The 27,075-nt window shown below is 53.1% G+C and overlaps 1 protein-coding gene across 2 annotated transcripts in view; it reads right to left on the reverse strand.

The window, feature by feature from the left end:
- SCUBE1 (signal peptide, CUB domain and EGF like domain containing 1) overlaps positions 1–13,692 on the reverse strand; it is a 116,259-nt gene extending 102,567 nt beyond the window's left edge. For both annotated transcript variants that reach the window (XM_069490213.1, XM_069490212.1), the window contains exons 1-2: positions 13,605–13,692; positions 9,717–9,848 (exon numbers count right to left, since the gene is read on the reverse strand). In XM_069490213.1, coding sequence (XP_069346314.1) covers positions 9,717–9,848; positions 13,605–13,692 — 220 coding nt within the window. The remainder of the gene's footprint in view (positions 1–9,716; positions 9,849–13,604) is intronic.
- Positions 13,693–27,075: the final 13,383 nt, after the last annotated feature.

A 27,075-nucleotide genomic window follows, 5' to 3' on the forward strand; every position in this document is an offset into this window, starting at 1 on the left:
TACCATTCCTGACCTCACTCGCTTATGCATGTGTCCTTCCATGCTGCTGTGTCCTGTTCAGCTAAAGCCTCAGAACCTGGCAGAATGTGCTTGACATAAGCCCGCTGATCCTTGAACAGAGGAACAGTCATGACCGTGGCCTCATTTACTGACCCTCATGACGTGTGAGGCCATCTGCAGGACCCACACACATGACTGCCCTGAGAGGTGGGTGCCAACATCTTCATTTTACAGCAAGGGAAACCAAGGCTCAGAGATGTTGCCTGCCCTGCCTCAAATCGCACAGCTAATACAAAGGGGGCCAGGAATTGAGCCAGGCCCCCTGACTTCAAAGTTAAGGCTATCTCAGTCACACAGGACCACACGTTATGTGATTCCATTTATATGAAATCTCCAGGAAAAGTAAATCAATTGAGACAGAAAGTAAACTGGTGGTTTCCTAGGGCTGGAGGGGCTGGAGGCTCGAAGGGGAGATGGTCAAGGAGTATGGGGTTTCTTTTTGGGGTAATGAAAAGATTCTAAAATTGACTGTGGTAATGGATGAACAATGTGAATATGCTAAAAGACACTGAATTATATGCTTTAAATGATTGAATTATATAGTGTGTGAATTATATCTCAATAAAGCTGCTTAAAAAATAAAAATAAAATAAGTTCATGTCGTCAGTTCTCTTATCTGCTGGGCCGGCTCTGCCTGGAAGCAGGGAAACCACAAGGATACTCACTGTGAACTGACCTCAAATGCCACCTGCCCAGCTTGGGTACATGGTGGGGGACATGGCTCCCAGGAACCAGGGGGATTCCCCTACCAAACCAGTAGGCTGAGGTCCAGTTAATTAAATCCTTTTTCCCTCAAAAACACACCGAACCCTTTGCTGGGGGCTGTTTGCAGCCTCAGGCATCAGGACTAACGGACACGGAAGCGATCTGGTCAAGGGAACTGACCTGTTGGAGTGTTTGAGATAGAAGTGAGGAGGGCCCCAGGGGACCTGCCAGGCTGGAGTCTGGCTCTGCTAGCCCTGAGTCAAGGGTCCTATTGCTCCCTCCTGCCAATCACAGGCGTGGTCATTCTCCCACCCCTCCAGGAAAGGCAGGGAAGATGTGCCAGGCCCCCAGACTACAGGCTCTGAGGGGCCACTCCACAGGCCTGGCCACCTCTGAGCTCTAAAGGAGGATAATCGGAGACATGCAGTTGCCAGAAAACCCGAACCACCGCTTAGAATCAGTAAGCCAGAATCCTAGAGCTCCTCTGATCCACCATCCTGGGTTTTATAAAGGGGTAACAGAGCAACTGAGGGACAAAGTATGCCCTCAGCCTGGACGCTGGCCACAGCGTCCCTGGAGGGGGAAAATGACCCAACACAGACAAACACAACCTCATGTGGGGTGAATCTCTCTTGCTATGGACCAGCCAGGCCCAGGTCTGCCCGTGGGGCTGGCAGCGGGAAGGGACAGGTGGCTAAGCCTGGCTGAAACCTACCTACCACCCCCGCAATCTGAGCCAGCACTGGGCACCACCAAAGCAGGCATCGCCAGGTGGAAGGAGCTGCCCACAATGACAGGCCGAGGAGCCCGGGATCTCCTGGCCCCCCTGAACTTTGCCGTTGGCATGCTAAGGGCTGAAAGGCCCACAGACCTGTCCCGGTTCACACAGGGCTGGGACCCAGGTCTCCACGGACCTACTCCCAGCTCAACGTCCCTCTACATGAAGGGCAGGAGGCCCAGACGGAAGGCATGGGGGCTCCTGGAGGGAGGAGCACATCTTACAGACCTCGGAGTGGGGAGTGGTCACCACCACCAGCTGGTATCAGCCCAGGCCAGAGTCCAGGCCAGCTGGCTGGAGTTTGCAACTCCCTCCGCCCAGGCTGCAGCCCTGGCCCATCTGGAGGACCCCCTCAGAGCACCCCCTCTAGACCCCCTGACCTTGCCCTCACACACAAGCCCCCCAGCCCTCTTTGTCTCAAGGCCTTTGGGGAAGGCCGCCATCCATTTCAGTAGCATTCAAAGGCACACAAGCCCACAGTTTATTTTCTTAGAAATAATGGTTTTTTCTGGTTAGCATTCCTCTGATGGAAAAACAAATACAGCCACTGTAATAAGAAGCGGCCAAGAGGAGGCGAGAGAGCCCGGAGGAAGAGGGCAGAGAAGGGCTGCCACCCGGGGAGCTCAGAGACACGGGGGGCGGGAGGTGGGGGGCAGAGACCCCCAACCCTGGCAGAAATGTGGATTTAGAGGAAAAAAGCCCAATATGCAGGCACCGGTGCTGCCTTCAACACATGCTCATGGGCAGTGAGGCCTTTCCCTCAGATCTCTACTCACACGCATGTTCCATAAGGCAGGTGTGGTGGCGCCCATTTGATGGGTGAGGAAACCAGGGCTCAGGAGGTTAAGTCACTTGTTAGGCTTGCCAAGCTAGCAAGGACCAAACCACACGCCTCCAAATCCTTGCTACAAATGCTTCCATTGACCATCAGAGCTGGAAGGACCCTCAGAGACCTGCTTCTATTCTGCTTTTCTAACCTGGCGCAGATGGCACCTCCTCCAGGGAGCCCTCCCTGATTTCTTCCCCTCCTCCGGCAGACATATGCATTCTCTCTACTTCACCCCACTGAGTCTTGTTTGCATTTCCCGCACTGTACATTCCACATCCCCTTATGATCCCATCGTTGCCAGTCTGTCTCTCCTACAAACCAGCAAGGTCTTCAAGGGCAGGAAACATGTCTTGGCCCCAGCACCAAGCCTGGCACAGAGCAGGTACTCAGTGAATGTAGACGATCCCTAACTGAATCCAGTCCAGTGCGTATATTTTACAGCCAGGCAAACTGAGGCTCAGGGAGGCCAACTTACCTCCTATGCTTAAATGCAACAGCTTGAGCTTTTGATTTTTCGTCCTAAAAATGAACATGGGCTCCAAGAACTCTCCAAGAAGCCTAAACTCTGCAGCAGAGCTGGGGCCAGTTGCAAGCAACACTGCCTAATTGCTAGCTGACAGCAACTTGGAATTTTAAGTCACATCCAATTTCTTCCTGCCCGCTGGTGTGCTGGACTTGAACGCTTTCATCTCCGGCAGAGCACACGTTAGCATGCATAATTGCATGTTTTAAGACTTGAAGGGGAAGAATTTCCCCTTCTTCCCCTATTGCCCCCTATCCCTATTTACCTCCTACCGCCTTTCCTGCCCTCCCAAATAGCAGAATTTTATCTGGAGTTTCAATAAAGTATGCAGTAATGATGATGAAAATGATTTAATAAGGTCATGGACATTATTTCTTAAGAAGGCCAATTGGTTTCAAGGGTTTTTTTCCCCTGATGTTAAACTAAATAGATCGCTGGGTATGTTATTATGAGTTTTGTTAAAACACTTTAATAACATGTTCTGTAATCTACCTAACTTCAGTGATTGACAAGCAGACCCCGGGGATATAAAACTCAGGAAGTGACTATTTACATTCATTACATACATGCTAATTTTGTGATCTCCTATGGCCAGAAGGTTGTCATTTTTTTCCCTTTCACATAAAAAAGGAAAATAGTAATATATTTGATATACTGTGGCCAAAACAAAAAGTTATTTCCCCCAAGAGTTTTAATTATAGCATTTGGAAAAGGCCGGAGTTGGAACTTGCAAGTGGAATAAACCACTTGAATAAATGGTCTAAAAAATGAAGTACACATAGAAGGGGTGATATGCGCTGCTGCTTCAGATGAAGCAGCGATTATCCGGAGTGTCTCAGTTATCTAAACAAGCCATCTGAAGGCGGTTTGCTCCTCCTTTGGGGCCTGGTCCTGATTATAAATGAGAGCTTTTAATTAAGATTAGTAAGACCCAATTCAAGCTATAATTTGGTCCTTTTCCTTAGCAAATGTCTATGAAAACAAGGCAATTAAGGTTAAATGAGTTGAAGCCTTTAAAGGGGATGAAATGCCCCCTCCTTACCCCTGGTCTGCCCCCTCCCAGAATGAGCACAGACAGGCCTGGCTAATTCAGACTAGGAGGCCAGCGCAGGGTGGCCTGGAAGCTTCCAAAAGGCCCACGCCCAAGGGGCTGGGTGAGCTGGGGATGCGCAGGCTTAGCTAAGTGAAGAGGGACAGAGGACACAGAATGTGCAAAGGCCCTGAGGTAGGAAGGAGCTGGCAAGTGTGGGAAACTATTATAAAAAAAACAGTGGTATTGGAGTGAGATGAGGGAGGGAAGGATAGCAAATAATAGTAGCTCAAAGTGGGTGAGCTGTGGCTAAGCCCCAGGGCGTCATCCCCCAGTTGTACTGAGGGGCGATGAGTCTCTGGCACTCACATTCCTGAGGCCTGTCCTAGACCAGCGGGCAGTATCAGGGAGCGGACGTGTGAAAAAGAAAAGGGTCTCTGCATCCCCTTCTGTCACTCCGTAGCTGAGAAGCCTCCCCCACTGCCTTCTGACAGGCTGATGGGGCCTGGCCTGCTGCTGGGACCCCTTGGCTGGTGGAGGTGGAAGCCAGGCCCTGCTGCCTCTCAGCTAGGTGGCCTGGCTAGAGACTGACCTCTCTGGACCCAATTTCCCCAGGCTAACTCTGCCACTGTCCACACCAGATATCCTTAGACTAGGCCCCTCCCCGCCTGGGCCTCAGCTTCCTCATCTGTAAAATCTTCACAGTTTGTGAGGTTCTGGGAGGCCTTTCTGGGAGCCCCCAGGATGGATAACGGTCATTCACTGTCCACCGACCCCAGCTCTGGGCCTGGCTCTGAGTGAAGTCAACACAACCTAGTGTGACAGAAGCACTGAGGAGGAAGGCTCACAGGTGGTAGCTTACCTGTCTGGGGGGCCAGGCAAGACTTCCTGGAGGAGACGACCCTCGAGACCCACCCTTTCACCCAACAAATGCCTTCCATGGCCTTGCCAGGCCCGGTGCCGGGTTCCAGGGATGGGAGCCGAACAGGTCACAGACCCTGCCCTGGAGGAGCCCACATTTCAGGAGACACAGGAAAACGTAAGTGCAGAGTGGCACGGGCTAAAATGGGTGTGTCTGTGGGATGGGCAGTGGAGAGAGACGGCACCTGTCACTCACAGGGACTGTCCTGCATACCCTCTAACGTTTCTTCCAACTCCACACATCCGTGAGTCACTTCAGATCCCGACAGGAGCCAGTCAAGAAGAAAACGGGATTTATCGTCAGCCTTGCTCAGAGCCTTTCCCAGCCGACCGAGGCGCCTCGTCAGTCTGGCTACAGCAAGCCCCGGCCTGCACTGAGCTGACCACACGGGGCCCCAGACCGCCCTCTGGACACAGCCGCAACGTGGCTGCACGTGTGGAGGCCACGTCATCATCATATGTCCACTGGCCACATGCCAAGATGGCCTGGAAACTGTGGTAAGAAACTGTCCCCGGAATGCGGGGCAAGTTGCCTCCAGTGCGGGCTTTGCTAATGGGGGTTCACAAGCAGTGGAGTTTCAGGGTGACAGGGGTAAGGGTGTAAGAGGCTACGTCAGCCCCCGCAGGGCTTCGCACGGTCTGGGCTCATTTCCCGTGAAGACCCAGATTGTGGACGATGCACTCGCAGAGTCCGTTATGCTGAGCAAACAGCGATGTCGATGAGATCTGTAGGACAGGGTGCACATTTCCCCCAAAACTCCAACCCTGACCTCTGCAGAACCCCACAGCAGCTCAGGACCTGCAGATGCAGGAGCCCAGGGAGGGAAAACAGACTTCATCTACTGCAGAAATGACTGGAGGGTGCGGGGATTGATTACTGATGTCTGCTCCGGGAGAAGGTAGCAGCATATCTGCATCCCGGCAGAGTAGGTTTAGTTGAACAAAGGAAAGCCTTCTGTTCTGTGTATTTTTTGTTGTACATTCCTTTTTTTTTTTTTTTAAAGAGATGAGGTCTGGCTCGCTCTGTCACCCAAGCTGGAGTGCAGTGGCACAACCAGAGCTCACTGCAGCCTGAAACTCCTGGTCCCAAACAATCCTCCCACCTTGGCCTCTCATATTATACCTTCTAGATAAAGCGACACCTGTGAAGGGCACACCTGTCTGTACACCTCTACGGGGATATGGATGTATGCAAATGGTTTATATGAACAGTCGATGAACCAGAATACCCCATTTCCCAACCATTCTAGATCTTGGGAATTGTAGGAAAAAGAAAAGCTTCACCTCTTTTCACAGATTAAGTAAAATTATGATCATCAACATTATGACGATGATCACCATCAACACTGCCGTCATCAACATCTTCATCATTGTCATCATCACCATCATCACCACCACCATCATCATCATCATCACAGTAACAGCAGCTAATGCTTATATAGTGTGTCCTGTGTGCCAGGCTATGTTCAAATGCTTTAAATACATTAACTCATTTAATTCTCAAACTGTGTCTATGAAGTAGGTACTAGTATCATGTCCATTTTACAGATAAACAAATGGAGGTTAAGTAATGTTACACAGGCAGCATTTGAACCCAAGCAGTCTGGCTCCAAAGTCAGTGCCTTAACCATTATGCTCAACTGAATATAGACTGTTCATTCTCTCTTCTCGGAACAGAAAGCCACACACAGGAGAAACCACTCGCAGAAACGCGGTGTGGAGAAACGGGCCTACCAAACCTGGGGTCTGGTCCACACTCAGGAAAGACCCCTGTCCTCTCAAGCCTCCGTCTCCCCACCTGTAAACCGAGGAGTGGACATCTGGCTGGTCTCCAAGCTCCCTCAGGCCACGCTGCATGTGGCCTGACACACACTTCAGATTTCAAAGCTCCCAGAAGTCCCCGCACAGTCATCCCGGGGAAGCCAGCAGGGAAGTGACGTCTCTCGGGCGAACACTCCGGCAGGCTGCCTTGATTCTGACTGATGACTGTGGGTGGGTCCCCAGGGATGAGAGAACCTGAGTGCAAGTGGGATAGGGTCCACTCGGGTCCCCAGAACCCACGCCAGCACTCACTCACTGAAGACACAGGGAGCAAGTAACCAAATGGCATTTTCCTCTTGGTTCCTCATGTTATTTTTATACTGTTAGTATGAAACTTGGCAGGTACTGACCTGTGCTATCCTAAATCTGCTAGCGAGGAATTTCCAGCTCACGCAGCCCGACCAGACCACAAGCTCTTGAGAAGCAGGGACTGGGTTGCACTCTAACTATCACCTCTAAAGTATATAGCTGGGTCCTTTTCAAAGGTCTTCACCATTCATAATCTCATTTGAGCCTGAAACCACTGTGAGAGGCAGTGAGAGCTGATGATGATGATGGTGACGATGAGGCAATGACACTGTCATCTGTACGTTGAGCACGGAACTGTGTACTGAGTGCCTACCGTGTGCTGAGTGCCAGGCCCCCAGTGCACTACGCCGTATCTCACTCAGTCTTCAGAATGACCTGTGAGAAAGTACTTGAGGCCCATACAGGAGAAACTGGGGCTCGGTGAGGGCAAATCACCACCCACATTTTCACATCAGCGGTGGGCTGCACCTCAGGCTCCCATGAGCGGTCAGGCCTGTCACTGCTCTCCTCTTTCATCACGCAGGGTCAAGATGACACCATGGCAAGAAGAAGCCCTTCCAGGGACCCAGCATGCCGCACCTCCCTCTGTGGGTGTCTCACAGGTTGCTCATTTAATGTGAACCCCAGTCTGGGCAGAAGACAGCCAACTCAGACTAGACGTTTTCCACACACCCATGCTAGCCCCAGGCCCTGCCTCAAGAGCTGGGAACAGTGACAAGCACAGAGCATCTCTGTAATTGAGAAGCTTGCCGGGCACTCCTAGGGGCATGGCCTGAGATTGACAGCTTCAGTGTGGTGGCCCCAACACCGAGCTCATGGCAATCCCTCAGCAAATGAGCTCACAGCTCAGTGGGGGAACAAGATATGTAATTACAACCCAGAGTCAGAAGTGTGACACTGGAGCAGAGTAGGTACTTAACACAGCCCAGCGTGCGTGTGCAGGTGTGTGTGGAAGTGGAGGTATCAGGGAAGGCTTCCAAGAGGAGGCAAATCTAGGGGCTGATTATCCTTTAGCCAGGACACAAAAAGAGGGCAGAAGCTCTAGGCACAGGGAAAACCTGAGCTGGGGCTCACAAGCGTGAAACAGCCCAGCGTGCGTGTGTGCGCCAGGACATGCAGTGTTCCGTGTTTCAGGACGTAAGGGCCAGAGGCTGGAGCCTGGCCGAAGAGATAGGGGGACCCCTGGCAGTTCCTGAAGCACACTCACGAGCCTCGTCCTCTCTCATCCTCACGCCTGGCAGGCCAGAACAATTTCTCTCTCGAGCAGATGAGGATGCGAGGCCCACAGAGCCAGCGAGTGGCAGAGCTGGGCTTGGGACACAGTTTGACTCCTAACCCAGGGCTCAAGCAGAGGGGGGAGTTAAAGCTGGACTCTGAAGGCCCTCAAGGAAACAGGAGACACAGTGTGGTCCCGGGCAGAAGACAGGAGGACAGGGCCTATGGAGCTGGGCTGGGGGAGGAAACAGGACCCTCCTTTGCCAGGGCTCTGGGTCTGTGAGGCCCAGTGGAGGATCAGAAAACGTCACACACAGCCTCACATGTGCCACTTGAATCACGAAGCTAGCCTCCAGGCCTTGCCAGCAGCTGGGCCAGCCCGTCCCACTAGGCTTCTTGCTAATGGCCTGATCTATCTGCCTCCAGCCTGGCCTCCTTCCAGAGGCCTGTGGATAGGCGCCAGCTCCCCCACAGCGGTTTCTGGGCCCTGACCAAGCCGGGGATATGACCAAAGCAGGCATGGTCCAGGACGATGGCATCTGCCCAGCACTCAGCCTTAAGTATTTGCTCAATAAATGAGATGGACAAACACCGTCAGTATCCCAAGGAGTCATAACTCCATCTCCTGCAAAATGCCAGCCCTGTAAAGCCTCACGTAGAAAGAACATGTCGCTTTCCTAACACAAATATCACATTTCGAAAAAGTAAACTGGCAAGGCCCAGGGAGAAGAAAATGAGATGCCAGAGAGTCACTGAGTGGGAGTTAGAAGACCTGGGTGTCAGTCCTTGCCATGTCACTGTGAAACTTGGGGACTTTGCCAAGGATGCTTCTCCTCCCTAAGTGTCAGCTCTCCTCATTCATACAATGGGGCAGATGGGGACGATCTGGATCAGTGACCCCATCCAAGTTGCACGTCAGTCACGGAGAGCTGTTTCCAGCCCCCTGACGCCGAGTTCTGCCCCAGACCCCAGACTCCAAACACAGCTGGAGTTCTCCTCACTCTGACTTTCAGCCTGCCAGGAAGGCAGCTTCTAATACCAGGCAGTCAAACCAGCACCCCAGGTGCAGGGAAGGAAGGCCGGACAGACAGACGGATGCCACAAATCTACCAGTCTCTGTCTGTGCTCTGGAGCTGGAGACCTGAGCCAGCCTCATGAATGCCATGATTGGTCACTGAGCAGGTCCTTTGGGGAAGCTACAGGCCACCTCGGGTGGTTTTGGACTTGACATTAGGGACCTGGAGGGAGGGGGTCACCCCAGGCCCTAACACCCCCAGCACACATATCCAGTCGGGAACAGATGTACAAACACATCATTCAAAAAAAACAAAAAGTTTCAAACCCGGGTGAGAATCAGATACCCCATGACTCCAGCTTCATCTTCCAGGGCAGCAGCCTGCATTCCCAGAAAGCCCGTGGCCTCCCTCCCAAGGCTGAGAGAAGCCAGTTCTGTCAGCATCGGTGGTGGCGGGCTGGAGGCTTGGCCCTAGCTGGTGTCAAATGGGCAGGGCTGGGCTCCACTCACCTTCACACTGCCTCCCTTCCCCCTTGTAGCCCGGCTTGCAGAGGCATTTGTAGGACTTAGGCGTGTTCTGACAGATGGCGTCGATGTGGCAGTCATCTGTGCCCTCGGAGCACTCGTCCACGTCGACTGCCCCTGGTGGGGGGACAACAGATGAGCTGTGGCCTGGGAGCAGGCAGTGGGTAGTGTGTGCGGGGAGCTCTTGCCTCTGCCCTGCCACTGATCACTGGGGAAATTAACAGCAACAGCTGCCCGTGACAGTCTGGTGTGACAAGTGGCAACTGGTAGCATCTCTGGAGCAGCTACTCTGTGCCAGGCACAATGCTACCAATGAGCCTGGCTTCACTTATACCACAACCCCACTGAGTAGGGCTATTCTTCTGCAAACAGATAAGGAAACTGAGGCTTAGGGACACACGAGGAAAAGCCTCTCTCTGTGTGTCCTGCTCTTTCTACAAGCTTCACTGCAACCCTCCTCACTCTCGTTACTCTAGAATTTAGAGCCAGAAGGGTCCTTGGAGGATTTCACTCCAGCCCCTTTGGGTTACAGATTGGAAAACTGAGCAGAGGCCAGGCCAGCAGTCTCCTGCAGGTGAACATGGGATCCCAGCCAGCCCTAGGCTGGGAGGATATGAGATTCTTCATTCCACACCCCACACTGGAGTGTCCGGTGGCAGGACCACACCCTCGCTGGGTTAACTCAGCTGACCGATGGTTCTGGTCTCCCCAGTCGGCCCTCCTCCCCTCCTCGGAAATCTACGTGTGACCTGGTTCTCATATCCTCACTTCTAAACTGAAGTTCCGTCTAGGGTGAGGGCCCCTGACACCCCCCACCTCCTGCCCCAACACACACATACAGCTCCAGTCTGGAAGAGCTACCGGGGCAAAGTAAGGCAAAATGGATCCTGTGTATCTGTGTATACACCCCAACAGTCCCTCCCTCTCTCTCTCTCTCTCTCTCTCTCTCTGACACACACACGCACACACACAGCTCAGACAGAAAGAGGACCCTCACGGCCTAGGATAGCACAGCCAGAAGAACCTTAGCTGTAACACAGTTGAATTCCTCGGGCTATAGATGAGGAACCTGAGGTGCAGTGAGGTGTGTTACAGGTCGGTAGCTCACTGGGGCAGAGACTAGAACACAGAATAAGCTTTTTACGTGCCAGTTACTTCCAACTAGCTATGAATAAAACGCAGGGGGATGACAGAAGGACAGGAGGGCAGCACAAGGGACTCTCTGCAGCTGCTATTAATATGATGGCAGCCCCCTAGGGGTGAGCTCGGAATGTCCCCATCTCTTTATGCCTCTGGCCCTACCGCAGATTGCCTTGTCCCCAAGTGTCCACCCTGAATTACTCCCCTGGCTGACATCTGGGTTCTAAATCTGCATGTGGGGCCTCTCCAAGAGACCCCCTCCCCTTCCCCAGGGCTTCTCCTCCTCTAGCCCCCAAGGCTCCAGCCCAGCCCTGAAGGAAGAAGGGCATCAAAAAGAAACATAACAGAATGATGAGCATGCATGCGTGCCCATATGGCAGGCAGCATCAGTTGTCAGGGGGCTGCATCTGCTCAGGTGGGCAGCCCACCCTCTACAGCTGCCCAAAGGAAGGGTAAAAAGCTGCCTCGGAGGCAGTGGGCGGAGGGGGTCAGAGCTGGCGCTCAGATGGCCAGGGGCCAGCAGGAACATTGGTGAGGGGCCTTCTGGGGAAGCGGCAACAGAGGGACTCCAGTGCAGGGGTGGCACTGCCTCAAGGGAAGGAAATCAGATGCCAGAGGGGGCCAATCTACATGCTTCCAGCAGGGAGGAAGGGCCATTTCTTTTTTTTTTTTTTTTGAGACAGAGTCTCACTCAGTTGCCCAGGCTAGAGTGAGTGCCGTGGCGTCAGCCTAGCTCACAGCAACCTCAAACTCCTGAGCTCAAGCGATCCTACTGTCTCAGCCTCCCGAGTAGCTGGGACTACAGGCATGCACCACCATGCCCGGCTAATTTTTTCTATATATATATATTTTTTAGCTGTCCATATAATTTCTTTCTATTTTTAGTAGAGATGGGGTCTCGCTCTTGCTCAGGCTGGTCTTGAACTCCTGAGCTCAAACGATCCGCCCACCTCGGCCTCCTAGAGTGCTAGGATTACAGGCGTGAGCCACCGCGCCCAGCCTAGGAAGGGCCATTTCTAAGACAGGACCAGCGGGGGCAGTGGCCACAGAGACGGCTCTTCCCACTTCCCAAGGGTCAGTGCCTGGGAATTAGGGAAGGGAAACTAACTGCCTGGGGTTCTGGAGCCCCTTGGCTACCCACCCCCAATCTCCCACCTAGGTAGCTGTCCTCGTCAGGATGGAAATGGACCGATGTTGGTGAGAGGTGGGTGGAGCCATCTCCCAACACACCTCCTAAGCATGTCCTTAGGTGGAGGGTGGGGAGAGGGCCGGCAAGTTCCAGGAGAGAGGGTGAGGAGCCACAGCCATTTGTCCCCAGAGATCCTCCAGCCATACTCCTGGGCTGGAGATTCCCTCACAGGGCCTCCCATCACAGGCTGCTCACTTTGACTTTGGTTTGCTTATGCTGGGGACCGGTGGGGCTTCACAGCCACAGGACTTCCCTGGGCGGGGGAGGATGGGGGCAGGAGACAGACACAGACACAGAGAGACCTGACAGGGGACTGAGAGGTGGAGAGAGGCACACACACGAACAGTCATTCAGAGGCAAAGGAGCCCGAAGCTTGAGAGAGACACCCACAGGCACGAGGGGGTGTGGACAGCAGGGTGAGCGGAACAGTTTAAATGGCCTGGCATCCCCACTCAGGGCGTGACTACCAGGAATAGAACCCCACGCCACCAAACACAGACCTCAGGGAGCCCGGAGGGGCAGGCAGGACCCTCCCGGCCATGTCCCCCTCCAGGGAGAGAAAGGGGAGGAAGTTCCTTTAAAGACGTGGGAGGAGAGAATGTCACTCCAGCTTAGCCAGGAGCCCCTCCAGGCAGCCAGAGAGCAGGAGGGACGGGGTGGGAGGACAGGGGACGGGGAGTCCCCGTGAAATATGCCCCCACCTCCCGTGGCCCCACCTGGCTGGCCTCTGCCCCGACCCCTCCCTCGGCTCCCACCTCCCTCTCCTGGATCCCCTGCGCTATGTCCCGAGCCTGGTCCCGCGCCCTCGTGTCTGTCCTCTCCGCCTTCCTTCCTCATTCCCACCGCTCCTGTCTGACCGTCCACTGGCCGTAGCCTCCCAGGTAGCCCCGTTCTCCTTCCCCGTCTGCCTCCTCCTCCGCCCCTCCGCGGTCTCCTTTCGCAGCGTCAGTCCATCCCTTTCTCATCTCTTTCCTCCGGCGGTCCTTCTGCCTCCTCCCTCCCTCGGGTTTCTCCTTGCGCCCCCGGCCTTTCTCGCCTCTTCTCTACCGCTGTGTCTGTCTTTTTCTGGTTGCTTCTTGTGTCCTTTTGTCTGCTCCCTCTGCGCCTGCTTTCCCGTCCGTCTGTCCCTCCAGCCACCGCGTCCCCTCCCCTTTCTCGGGGTCCGTCCTTCTCTCGAGCACGTCCTCGGGGCTCCCCGGACCCTCCCTTCGCCCGCGCCCCTTCTCCCCAGGCAGCGCCCCTCCCGGCCCCGCGGTCCCAGCCGCGGTCCGCACGCCGGGCCCTCGGCCGGCCGTCGCGCTTCCTTCCTCCCTCCGGCCTCACTCTCCCCTCCCCGGGCCTCGGCCCACCGCCCCTGCCGCGGCCCGCGGGGCTGCAGGAGCCCGGCCGCCAGGCTGCGGGGAGGAGGCGCCCCGGGCCGGCCCAGAAGTTACTTTGTAAAGAGGCGGGGCCGGGCGGGTGCGGCCTCTGGACGGCGCGGAGTGGGGGCCGCCCGGCCCGCGCCCCCCGCGTCTCCTGCCCGCAGTCCCGGGCCCGGCGCTTACCTGGGAGCCCGCTGCCCCCCGCCAGCCGCCCGCGCGCACCCAGCGCGAGCAGCACGCACAAGTGCCAGCGCACGGCTGCCGCGCCCATGCTCGCTGCGGGCCCGGCTGGGCGTGCGGGGCTCGGGCACCCGACCGACCGGCCGCTCCCGCGAGCGCTCCTCGCTGCTTACAGCCCCGCCAGGGCTCGGGATACCGAGCCAGCGAGCCGGCGCGGCTGACGAGCTGACAGCGCGCGCTCATTGGGCCGCGGCAGCTGGGGGGCGGGGCGCTGCTCGCGGCCGGCCAATGGGCGCGGCCCGCCGGCCCGTGGGGGGAGGGGCGGGCGCGGGCGTCCGGGGCGGCTCCCTCCCCTCGGGGCGGCGGCAGGTGGGGGGTGGGGGCCGGGCTGGCTTGTGCGGCCGCGGGGGGCTCCGTCTGGACCCAGCCGGGGCGTGCTCGGGGCTGCCCCCCCTGCTCTTGGCCCCAGCGGCCCCAGTCGTCGAGGGTGGTCGTCCCCGGGCAGCGTCTCCCCCCGCCGCCAGCGCTCCAGGCAGAGGAGGGGGCTGCGAAGCGGCTCTCGGAGGTCGGGAGAGGCCGGCGCCCCGCGTTTGTAGCGGGAGAAACGCGACGCGCGCGGCAGAACTGCGCGCAGCCAGTCGGCAAGCGTCCCCTGAGCGCCTCTGGGTGCCCAGCGCGGGCCAGGCAGCAGCGAGCGAGCCAGACGCGGAAAAATAGTGAAATCATCTTAAAATTTACGCTCAAAACAAACGAACTTTTTACTCCTCCCCAAAAGACAATGGCCCGTAAGTGCGCTCGTCGTGGGGCAGCCGCAGGACCCGCGTCTGGCACCGGGCGCCCGGGACAGCTCCGGCGGACAATGCGCCTTTGCGCCCGGTCCCGACGGGTGCCGCCCACGCGTGGGCCCAGCCGGGCCAGCGAGTTCGCCGCCGGTAATGCAAGGCCTGGGCCTCCTGGGACAGCGACAGGCCGACGGGGTCGGGGACAGGAGGTGGGGCGGGACGAACATCACGGTCTTTCGGCCCAGGAACGTCTCTGGCTGGCCTGGGGTCTACACCTGACGCCTGCCCTGCCCGCCTTGGCCGGCCCCACCGCCCGCGAGGGAGGCGAGGCTACAAATAAATGGCCCCTCTCAGCTGCAGGCAGGACGCTTTAAGGCAAGAAAGTTCAGCAAACCCCAAGGCCCATCTCCTTGACAACCACCAATAAGAGCTCCTTTTTTCTCTCCTGCCCTCCAGGCCCGACTCAAAGACAAGACTTTTCTCTTTTTTGTCCACTCTGCCTGCACCAGTTTGCGCCCAACGTTCCCTCTGCACACCAGCTCCCTTCCCTGCCCCAACACACCCCCACACGCATAGACAGACACCGCTGTCACACACAGCCACTGGGACACAGCCCCACACATGCTCATGCGCCCTTCTGTACACAGTCTCCTCCGAGCGCAACGTTAAATCTGTGTCCAGCCAGCTCCCAATCGGACTTCACCTCAGCTGTGGCACTGATCTGGTGCACTGATCTGAGACAAGGGGTCCCCGACATGCGGGTCCCAAAAAGTCCAGAGAGGAAGGAAGTGCTGCTTCGTGCTTCCACTAAGCCCCTTCCCCATTGCTTGGACATTTTCCTCTGCACAGCTGCTCCTGGCTGGCGGTTTAACTTGGGAGACCTTGTCATCAGGTTTTATTTTGTCCTCCTCTCAGTGTGGCTTTGGGTTTCTGGGGGTGGGGCACAAGCTCCCTCAGAACCACATATTATTAATACCTTGTGCACTGGGCAACAAGGGCAGGAAGTGTGAGAGGGGGCTGTGACCTGCTAGAAACAATGTCCTTTAATGTGCCTATTCATCAGGGCCCCCCACCCCGGCCAGGTGTCCCCCAAGCTTGATGGCAGCAGAACCTTCTTCCAGGCTCTGTCCCCCTAAATCAAGGTGGGAATGGAGGCAGGTGACAGGCTGTTATTCTGTGACCCTCAGTGCCCAGGGGTAGCTCTCACTTATACCAAGTTTCAGTCCCCAGCCTGCTCCCAAGTAATTGGTCAGGTCAAGTTTGCTGGTGGCAATTAACCCCCTCTGAGGTCTGCAGACAGAGAAAAAGTGGCTCTTTCCTTCTGGAGACTGGTGTGTGTGTTTGGGAGTGGGGTGGCGCGGGGCTGAGAACCCGTACATCAAGCCCCCCAGCAAAAGGTGCCTTGGAGCCTCTGGACACTGAGCTGGGAGAGCAGAGGCTGACAGCTGAATCGCACAGTGACTTTGGGAGGGAGCTCTCTGTGGCTCCCATCACCTTCCAAATGACCTGTGAGCTCTTTGCGTGGCGAACAAGGCAGCCCTTGCCCTCCGCAGCAACCCCAGCCTCACCAAATTGCTGCAAAGGGCACCCCACAGACATCCTGCTTTCCACACCCCTGAGCCTGTACACCCCCCTCTGTCGGGAGCACCCTTTGTTCCCCTCCCTCGTAAGGCGTAAGGCGCAGCCCTCCTCTTCTGCCCACACCCCGCCCCCCAGCCGCTGATCTATGTCTGAGGCTACAGCTCCCCATCGGGGCCTGAGAAATTATTGTCGAATGAATGAATGAATGAATGAATTAAGGAACAAAGAAACAAGACAGACGTTATTTAACTGAGAAGTCTTATTGCTCCATGGAAAAGATTCTCTGGCTATTTGATGGGGCATTGAGAAGTGAATCCAGCTGCTCACTGTCTCCTGTCCACCTCCCCCTCCATGCCCTGTGGGCAAGCTGGGACAGCCGGTTGCAGGACCGCGGTACTCGGCTCCCAGAGCAGCCGACCCGGGGCCCTTTGGCTCCCCCTGGTGACGCCTGGCACAGGTCTAGCAAGAAGAGGAGGGAATAGGTGAGCTCCTCTCTTTTCCCCCTCTAGGTACACCCTCTGCCACCCTGCCTTCAGCAGCTGACCTCAGCCCTCAGCACGACATCCAGCAGGTCTGGGCTCAGACCACACCTTCGATGCTCACCAGCCCTACAACGTTGGCTAAATTGCTTAACACCTCCAGGAGTCTCAGGTTCCACCTCTGTGTAACTGACCTCTTAGGGTTGTTGGGACGATTAAACACAAGCAGAAAGGGTGTGGGTCCACTCTGAGCCTCAGTTTTCTCATCAGTAAAATGGGAGTGATGCTAATGTGTTTCTCACGAGGCTGTGGGAAGGATTCAATGAAATTTTGTACATAAAGCCCTGGCACATGGAGGTAGTCAGTACATGCTGTTATTACAATTACTGCTACTACACTAGTACTAGAACTAGTACTATTACTAACAGTAGCAGGTGGTAGTAATATTCAACTGGTTAAGAGCACCTTACTTTTTAAAATTTCCTCATGAAAAATCCTCTTGATTAATAACAGTGTGAAAGTTCTTAGAGAAAATGAGGTTCTCTGCAAGCATAAAATGTCATTACACAGACGTCAAGCCTCTGTCTTGAGGACATTAGAGGCATTTGTCATTCTTTTTTAATAAAAACGAAATTGCGTGGTACCTCCCAGTATTGCACACGTCTCTAGACCTTGAGGGTAGTCTTTCCCCCAATCCGTGGGTGACCCTGAGCCACACAGGCCCCGTTTCTTGGCTTGACCTGTCAAATGAGGATGTCAGTTCCCAAGAGCCTGTGTCCCTCTGAAATGACCTGCCTGGGTTGTGACACTCAGCATATCCTGACCTGTCGCTGCTGCCTCCTCCCCTAGGGGTAACAAGAGCATCCCCCTGTACCTGGCACTGTGCTGAGATGCCCTGGGTGTTGCAGTACGTAAGCCCGCGAGGCAGAAACTGCCACCACCCCCACTCCACACCTGCAAAACGGGGCCTCGTGCTGCCTGCCCAGGACCCAGTGCCAGCAAGGGGCAGAGTGGGATTTGAACCTAGGTCTATGTGACACCCCCCCACCCCCAATGAGACACACTCTGAAATTAACCGCTACCTGTTAAGGAAACACACTCAAAGCCTCAAAGGGCTGAGGGGACAGGGGCAGTAGAACGCTCCTCCTTGTAATGCTTCAAGATTTACTTTCTGTGTTTCCATATTGTGAAAAGTGGTTTTTACGTGTAACAGTTCATAATTCGCATGGTTGATTTTAGGTACTACTCAGTTTTATGTTCTCTCGTCTTTCTAACAGTTCCAAAATCTGTTGGAACCACTGCCCGCCACCGCCCCCACCCACCATGTCAAGGAGGCACATGAGACAGGGCGACACCTAGGAGGGCTTCACAAAGGGAGCTCAAGGACTGGCAGCTTTGCCTTTGCAGCACGTCCTGCAGAGCCTGGCAGTGTGCCGGGCACGTCCCCACCCATGGCCTCTGGGGCTGCAAGTTCATGGACACATTGGCAGGAAAAGCTGTAGATGAGTCCTAAAGACAGCCCAGCCTATGCTCCTTATTTTACAGCTGGGGAAACTGAGGCCAGCCTCACAGATCCACTACCCCTTGGACACATCTACCCAGAGTCCCCTCAGGCACCTAAACTCTGCCAAGTGGGCCCTCCTGCCCAAGCCTGCCCCTGTCAGGGCTCCCCGCTTGGGGGGGGTGCCTCTCTCCTCTCCTCACTCCGCTCACCAGCCCCTGTCAACCTGTGTCCATGACCTCTCCTGTCCGTCCTCTCGGCCACTGGCTTTGTTGAGCCACTACCGTCTCTCACCCCAGTGACTCCACAGAGGCTCAAAGCCACGCCCGCCAGGGTAGCCGGAGTCAGCTCGCAAAGGCTGGCCTGACTTCACCGCTCCAGAAATTAACATTTTTTTCCAATTTAAAGTCCTATGTATCTGCTTAATACAGAAAAGACTCAGAAGGACAAGTAACATTCTACTGTATTTCCTTCCAGTGTTTTTTCTGTGAGCATATACATTAAAAAAAATAAATAAATAAAACTAAGACCATATTACACATACAGCATATTTTTCTGGCCTCTATGTTTATTTTTTATTTTATTTAAATGATCTTTGTAGAGGTGTACTTTACATACAGTAATATGCACTGTTTTAAGTGAATAGTGGGGTGAGTTAAAATTTTTTTATTGTGGTCAAATATACATAACATAAAATTTACCTTTTAAATGAACAGTTCTGTGGCATTAAGTACATTCACACTGTTGTGCAACCGTCACCACCACCATCTCCAGAACTTTTTCATCTTCCCAAACTGAAACTCTGTCCCCACGAAACGCTAACTTCCCCCTCCCTTCCCTGCCCCCGCAGCCCCTGGTCACCACTGCTCCACTTTCCGTCTCTATGAATTCTGTACCTCAAATAAGTGGGATCTTACGATGTTGGTCCTTTTGTGTCTGGTTTATTTCACATAGCGTAACATTTTGAAGGCTCATCCATGTTGTAGCATGTATCAGAATTAATTTTATTCCTTTTTGAGGCTGAGTAATAGTCCATTGTAGGTATGTACCACATTTTGTTTATCCATTCATCTGTGGATGGACATTTGGGTCATTCTCACCTTTTGATATTGTGAATAATACTGTTCTGAACACTAGTGTACAAATACTGGTTTGTGTCCCTGCTTTCAGTTCTTTGGGGTACATCAATATATCTAGAAGTAGGATTCCTGGATCACATGGTAATTTTATGTTTAAGTTTTTGAGAAACCACCATAATGTTTTCCACAGTGGCTGCACCCTCAAATGAGCTTGGACAAATGCATACACCTGTGTAATTTCCACCACACTCAAGACAGAAAACATTTCCAGTACTCCCGGAATTTCCACTTGCCCTTCCCAGTCAATTGCCCCAACCAAACACAAGCAGCCACTGATCTGATACCTTTGACTATGGATTAATTTGGACTATTCTGGAGCTTTATATGAACGGAATCATGCGTAATGGTGTACTCTTTTCTGTCTGGCTTCTTTTGTTCGGCATACTTTCTGAGTTTCATTCGACACATACATTTTTGCAACCTGTTTTCTCTTATTACACTCAAAATCATTAGCATAAAATCTTCTTTCAAAATGTGTGATTTTAATTTTTTAATTTTTTTTTTTTATTTTTTAGAGACAGGGTCCTACTCTGTTGCCCAGGCTGGAGTGCAGTGGTGGGATCATAGCTCACTGTAGCCTTGAACTCTAGGGCTCAAGCATCCTCCTGACTCAGCCCCCTGAGTAGCTAGGACTACTCAGCCACGTGCCACCATGCCTGGCTAATTTTTGAAAAACTTTTGTAGAGACAGAGTTTCACTATGTTGCCTAGACTAATCTTGAACTCCTGGCCTCAAGTTGTCCTCCTGCCTTGGTCTCCCAAAGTGCTGGGATTACAATTGTGAGCCACCACACCCAGCCTAAAATGAGTGACTTTTAAGTTGGATATGTAGTATTCCACTGCAGGGATGCACCATAATTTGCTCATGCAGTATAGACCGATTCAAATTTTTCACTGTTATAAACAACACTGAGTGGAACATCCTTGACCTAAATCTTTGCCCACATGTCTGATCATGTCTTTAAAATAAATCTGTGGAGGTGAAATAACTGGTTGGAAGGGAATCAGGTTTTTGTCTCCTATCTGCTGCCAAACGGCTTCTCAGAAAGACATTACCAAGTTCTGTCCGTTTTACCTCCCAAGTATCTCTCCAATCTGTGGAGCCCTCTTTATCTTACCCTTTGCCCTTGGGGGTCACTGCCTACCACTCTTCCTGGGGCCCCTGCGTGAGGATGCTACCCACCTGTGCTGTGAGCAATTCTCTGTACCCAAGACCAACACTGTCCTCCAAGGAGGTGGCACCAACAGGAAGCCAGGTAAGGACATCAAGGCTGCAGGTGCTCGGAGAGGAGCCTTGATACCAGGTACATACGGGGGACCTCATGACTTTGGGGGCATCAGTAAATTAGGGGCTCGCTAGTCCCCTTCCCCTCTTCTTCCTCCAGTGCCAGCAGTGGGCCAGCAAGGCAGATACTGAACATAGGTATGGCAGTGCAGACACGTGCCTGGATTCCCCTCAAATGTGTTCTCCAGACTAATCAGTGGCAGTGATGATATACAAGTAGGAAGCTATGATGCTGGCCAGCAATGTCCCAGGGTGCATCTCCTGGGGTCCAGAGAGAAGTTAAGGTCTCAGCCCAAGGACCCACAGCTTTCTGTCCTCTGGGGCCTCGCCCTTCTTTGCCATTTTGAATGGAAGAGGCCTAGTCGAGCTCAATTCCAAGACTGTCCCCAGCACAAAGGAGGAGGGCGCAAGTATCACCAGGATAAAAGTCTCCCACAGCTGCCCACGCCAGGCTGCAGACAGACACACGCCCCACGCACAGTGAGCCATGATGGCCTCGTGCTGACGTCCTTATCTCCCAGGAATGTTGGAGGAGTGGAGACTGGCCAGAGCGAGCTCCACCAAGGGACCTGGGCTCTTCTGCCCCCAAGGCCAGCTATGCTCTTTGATAAGTAGCCTCGTGGTTGTGATGTAGCCGGGGTGGGTCACAGAGATAGTGACAATGGGCATTTGTGTAGGACTTCACAGACTCAGTCACGCCTTTCATCGTATTTGATCCTCATAGTCAAAGACTGAGGTTGGGAATCTCATCTCCTGTTTTGCAGGCAGAGAAACTGAGGCCAAGAAAGTGAAGTACCCCTCCCCCAGGTTGTGCTGGTCCTACCTAAGTTGTTGGAGAAAGAAAAAGAGCTATTTAGTTGTTGTGATAGTGCCCAGCAGAGATGGAAGAGGATTTATTTCACTTATAGGAAGAAACTCACTAAGCAATGACTCCAAGCCAGGCCCTGTGCCATACACTAAGGACACAGGACGAGACCTGGCCCCTGCTCATGAGTGGCTCAAGGCCAGAGAAGGAGACTTTAACAATGAATTCTGCAGGAGGCCACCAAGATTCCATGCAGAGGGGCCCTTTGTCCTGTCTGCTAGATGACAAGTCTCCTGCAACTGACCACGTGAATTGGTTTTGGTCCGAGTGGACCCAACCACTTAACCAGCTCTGTGTCCTCGGGGAAGTTACTTAGCTTCTCTGAGCTTTGGCTTCCTCATATATAAATTGAGAATTAAAAACTCTCATCACTGGGGCTCAGTGAGGGAGAGATGGGATGACACATGTAAAGTCCTGGCATGGTGGCTGGCATACAGCTGGTACTCAATCAATACTGACAGGATAGAATAAGTGCCAACATACACATGTAAAGAACATTGTAGGGAGTGCCAACCTGGGTGGGACAAGACACGTGGCCCAGAGGTGATAGGTTATGACTCTGGTTACCTGAAGCAGCACAAGATCTACTGGGAAGAGGTGGGTACCCCACTGAAGGGAGACGGCCCAGACCGCAGGCGTTGGGAGCGGCAGGGTCAAGGCGGCCGAGGGATCTGGTTCAGGAAGCAGGAACTAGAGGCCACGCTCTCCAGGGCGGGACGGATCTGCCCCAGTGAGTCTCTGGCCTGGGGTCAAGATTCAGGAGCCCAGGAGTGAGTCTAGTGGGTCAAGCCAGGGTTGTGGGCCCAGCTAGGGTAGTTTGGGTGCCTTGCCCGATAAGTCCACCAGACTGCAGGCCGTGGGGCATGGGGAGTTTGCAAAGGAGATGCCGTGGCCAGAGGAGCATTGGAGACCAGGCTCTAGGAGGGAGGGAGGAAGACAGGAAACCTCTACTGAGAACTTGCCGTGTGCCTCCAGGAAGGCTTCTGTGGGGGAGTGGCATTGGCTCTGGGACAAAGTTACACCCAAAGGATATGGAGGGTAGGTAAAGGGATTCTGTCCTCTGCCACCCAGACCTACCCAGAAGGACTTACCGAGGGATACCACATCATTAGAACCTAAGGGCCAGTGGCATTTTTGGCAGTATCTTTCCTGTCACGCCAATGTCCAGGCTTTAATTTCTTCTTTGGGTTTCTGGTCCTGCATAATTGATTCCTCACAACTCAGTGGGGAGAAAGCATCTGTCATTAAACCTCTGTGCCTGTGTTTGGGTGACATTCTGTTAGAGTGACATTCATTGTCATTCAACAAACATTTAACCAAGCACCCACTACTATGTGCCAAGCACTACTAAGCACCAAGCACTGTTCTGGGCACAGTTTCTGTTCTCCAGGAACCCAGAGCCTAGCAGAAGGGAGAAATGGATAGTCACCCCTCAGAGAGATAGGGGCTGGATTTGAGGCCCATATGACGTGCAGTTTTGTGATGAAGGAGGGTGGCAGCAACCCAGCAGGTCTGGTGGCGGGGGAGGGAGACACATGTGCAAGGCTAAAGTTTCACAGGAGAGGTAAGTGGGTTTTGCAGGATGAGTAGGAGTTCAACAGGTGCTTGGAGACTAAGAGCATTCCAAGTGGAGGAACAGACATGAAGCAGAGGAAACTGCAAATAGTTTGGGGAGCCTGGAGGCAAAGCTGTGAGCCAGGGTGGGGGTCCAACTGTATCCTGGCAGTGGTAGTGAGCCACAGGGGACAGACGGGATCCGGGCAAGGGAATGGCACGGCAGAGTTGTGTTTTAGAAAGGTCCCTCTGGCCTGGGTGGGATGCTGTGAATAAGGCTGGGGCATTTGTTTACCCCACCCAAGTGGTGGCTTTCCCAGAGCAGACGCCCGGGGTATTTCTTCCACTGCTCTGGGAATTCAGGGTCAGATCCACTCGGGAACTACCCCATATGCACCCCACCCCTGGAGAGTGGTTCCTCGCTGCTGGCATGTTAAGGGCTCTGAGAGATGCCGCAGCACCGACATCCTACGTCCGCAGGGCCCAGAGAACCCCACATTGGTTTGACCACTCCCACCCTCTGTATTTTAATCATGTAGCATCTATTTAAGATTCTTTGGAACACTCTTTGAGGAACAGTCTAGGCTCTTTTTGATCCCAGGGTTTGAGAAAAGCTGCTTTAAAGTAACTCTTGGGGGTCTCCCCACTGTAGACCCAGAGCCCCTAAATCCCTGGTCCTTCCTCATCTTTCAGCAATAGGAATCCAGTTCCAGGGGGTTCCTCAGTTTGGAACCCAAGAGAGGGCTGGGAAAATAAGTTCTTAATACGGGCCAACCATTCACAATCTCATTTCGTTCACAAGGCTCACCAGGCTACAGATGCAGAAACTGAGGCTCAGAGAGGTTAAGTGACCTGTCCCAGGTGTTCTGTGGTAAGAATGCCAGGAAGGCGGACTTCTGGCAGCAAAACAAAGGACGATATTTAAACCCTTCCTTCCCTACCAGGACGAAGTGCTCGGAAGCGTGGGGGAAGAGGACGCAGAGCGTGGGGAGGGAAAGGGCTCAGACTGACCCCAGGCTGCAGGATGGCCAAGATGGCAAGTCTTAAGGGATTAAGTAAAGGGGCAAAGGATGTAAAGTGGCAATTCGCAGGTGAAGAATTACTAAAGGCAGAGTATTTTTGGAGAAAAAACTTTAACTTCACTCCCATCCAAGGGGTCAACTAGGTCAACACAAGACACACCTTTCCCCTGCAGAATTGGCAAAAAAGACAGGGATCAGTGACACACAGTGCTGGCCAGGGTGTTGGGAGACACGGAGTCTGGAACACGGTCAGTGGCGGGTAAAATGGAGCAGCCTTTATGGAGGGATTGTAATTTTAAATACTCCTTCCTACCTGGGGATGGGGGCTGTCAGGGAGGGCACACGGGGAGCCTTCTGGGGGTGTGGGAAGTGTTTTGTGTCTTGATCTGGGTGGGATTACCCAGACAATAGGCATGCATAGAATGTATTGAGCTGAACACTTAAGATGAGTGCGTAATGCACCTTGCTCTATGCGTTGTATAAAAAGGGAAAATAGAAATAAAATGCAACTACCTTTGAGTCAACAGTTGCCCATCCAAGAATCTCTACAGAAATATTTGCCCATGGAGAGGCTGGGCGTGGTGGCTCACACCTGTAATCCTAGCAACTCTGGGAGGCTGAGGTGGGAGGATCACTTGAGCTTAGGAGTTCAAGACCAGCCTGAGCAAGAGTGAGACCCCATCTTTACTAAAAATAGAAAAAATTAGCCGGCATGGTGGTGTGTACCTGTAGTCCCAGAGACTTGGGAAGCTGAGGCAGGAGGATCGCTTGAGCCCAGGAGTTTGAGGTTGCTGTAAGCTATGACAATGCTCTAGCCAGGGCAATAGAGCGAGACTCTATCTCAAAAAAAAAAAAAAAAGAAAGAAAGAAAAGAAAAGAAATACTTGCCCAGGGACAGAGATACCTGTTCAAAGGTGTTCAGGACACCATCATTGGCTACGAGGAACACTTGAAAACAACGTAAAAATCTTCCAACAGGGGAATGACTGAGCCAGTGATGCACAAACATCATAGAGTAGTAATATGCAGCCATTAAAGAGTATCTCAAAACATGCTCCTGCCACATTGTGACAAAAGCAAGTTTTAGAACAGCATTTGTCTATGATCCTGTGTTTGCAAAAGCACAAAAAACTAAAAAAACCCTCTCTGCTTGTGTGAGAGAGCGTGTGTGTGTATTTGTATAAAGAAAGTTTCAAAAAGTGACACATCCGAATGTTAACAGTGGTTTCCTCCCAGGAGTGGGATTAAGAGGTTCCTGGTGGGACTTCTGCTTTTTAGTGCAAACCCCGTAGCATGCCATGGAATTGTTTTGCAATTGACATTCACTGCTTTTTCAATTAAAACAGTTTTAAAAACCCATAAAAATAGAATTAATCGGTAGAGGTGCCTTGGCACATAGTAGGTGCTCACTAAATATTTGTTGAAGGCAGTGCCTCCCCCTCAGACCGTGGGCCTGTGGGATGTTTCTGGAATAGATGTTAGGAAAGCTTGAAGCTGGCAGCCACGTTTCCCTGGGGGACTGCTCTAAGGCCAGAGCTCTGTTTGGTTGGCCAAAAGTTTTATTTGTGGGGAGATTAAGAAAAAATAAAATAAAAAATTTAAAGCAATCCAGCCCTCCTTTCCGTCCACTGCGGGTGAATGGTGGGGCTTCAGGCAGGCCTGCCCCCGGCGCCTGCAGAATCGCTGCCCACAAAACAAACAAACGGACTGGGGATTGGATCGTGGGGACAGAAACAGACATTATGCGCGGCCCCCGCCTCCCCGCTCCCGGGCTGTCACTCCACAGGCTCAGCCTCCCGGTGCCCCCCCCTTCCAGGCAGCCCCGGGGGGGACGGGAGACCCTCCCCACTCCACCCCCACCCCAACCTCCTCCCGCTCCCACCTCCCACCCTACCAAAGACTTTTTGAAGTTGATCAATGAAACATGTTTTATTTAAGGGCCCTATTCCTGAGCGGGGACTCTGCGAGGCCTTCATTAGTTCCACATAATGAAAGAATGGGCCGATTCAAGGAGACCAGGGGAGAGAAAAGAGGGAAAATTAGAGTTCAGTCTGCTCACTTAAAAAAAAAAAAAAAAAAAAAAAAAAAGAGGAGGGGGCAGGGTAGAAATTGTGGATTTGCTAAGTAAAGCTCCGGCTGTATTCAGAGCTTGGGGAAGGGTCCCCCACTCAATCCTCTTAGGCCTGACAAAGTGGGACCCGGAGATCCTCTGCCCGGCGCTCACATTCCACATGGGGATGGAAGGGCAATGGACTGTTTAAATTGCTACTTAGGTTTCCAGCTGTTTTACCAGTGATTTGCCCGACTTAATAGCTCTTTAAGGCTTTAAACAAGAAAATAGCTCTTCTCACGACTCAAAGAATCGGCCCTGGTTAGTTCAGACGGCGCCCATTGTCCAGGGCTTAAACCCTTCTCTGCAGCCGAATTCCCCTTCCCCCTCCGGCCGGCCCAGACTTTGTCCAGCTCCCAGAGACTCTTTATTTATCCTTTTAACATTCTGGTTTTCTGAGCCTGCGTCGGGAGGCCTTCTCCATGAGTGCTTAGTAGAGGGGCTGCCTGCCTGCTGCCTCTGAACATCCCCCGACAAGTTAGCAATAAACAATGATGATGATGGTGACTGCACCTCCTTATTGAGTGCCTACTATGTGCCAGGCCTTGGATTCAGCACTTTTCTTCATTCATCCCATTTCATCCAGGTGTACGAAGGAGGTGACTACTGCTGTGATGGCCATTTTACAGATGGGGAAACTGAGGCACAGAGGAAGGGATCACTTGGCCAAGTTCACACAGGGCATATACCAGGGTCAGGGCTTGTCAGACTTCTGGAGTTTGGGCTTTTGACCACCCCCCTTTCTGCCAGGTAGCAGTTAAAACAGGTAAGGGGAGAGGACTCCCGGGATCTGGGGTTCTAGCTTCATCCTCTGAGGATGTGTAGTTAGAGGCAGCTGTCGGGCCCAGGTTTTAGGGGGGCTGCAGGGGCGAGGGGAGTGGGCAGGAGAGGAGGGGTCCGGAAACCTAGACATCTCACCTGGAAGGTGGTGGGGGGAGTCTTACTTTAGCTGTCTGTTTCTAGAACCTTTAGCTGCATGAAAATAATTCATAATTTAACTCTAATACACTAAAAAGCAACATGTTTTTCTGATTACAAAAGTCATCCATATAAATTACAGAGAATTTGAAATATATTAATATGATTAATGAGAACCTATAAAATATTTAGTGTGCTTCTTGGCATGCAGTGCTTAACCCATGTAAGCTGTCGTCTCA

Source organism: Eulemur rufifrons, chromosome 16 (genome assembly GCF_041146395.1).
Source record: "Eulemur rufifrons isolate Redbay chromosome 16, OSU_ERuf_1, whole genome shotgun sequence".
NCBI classification, from domain to species: domain Eukaryota; kingdom Metazoa; phylum Chordata; class Mammalia; order Primates; family Lemuridae; genus Eulemur; species Eulemur rufifrons.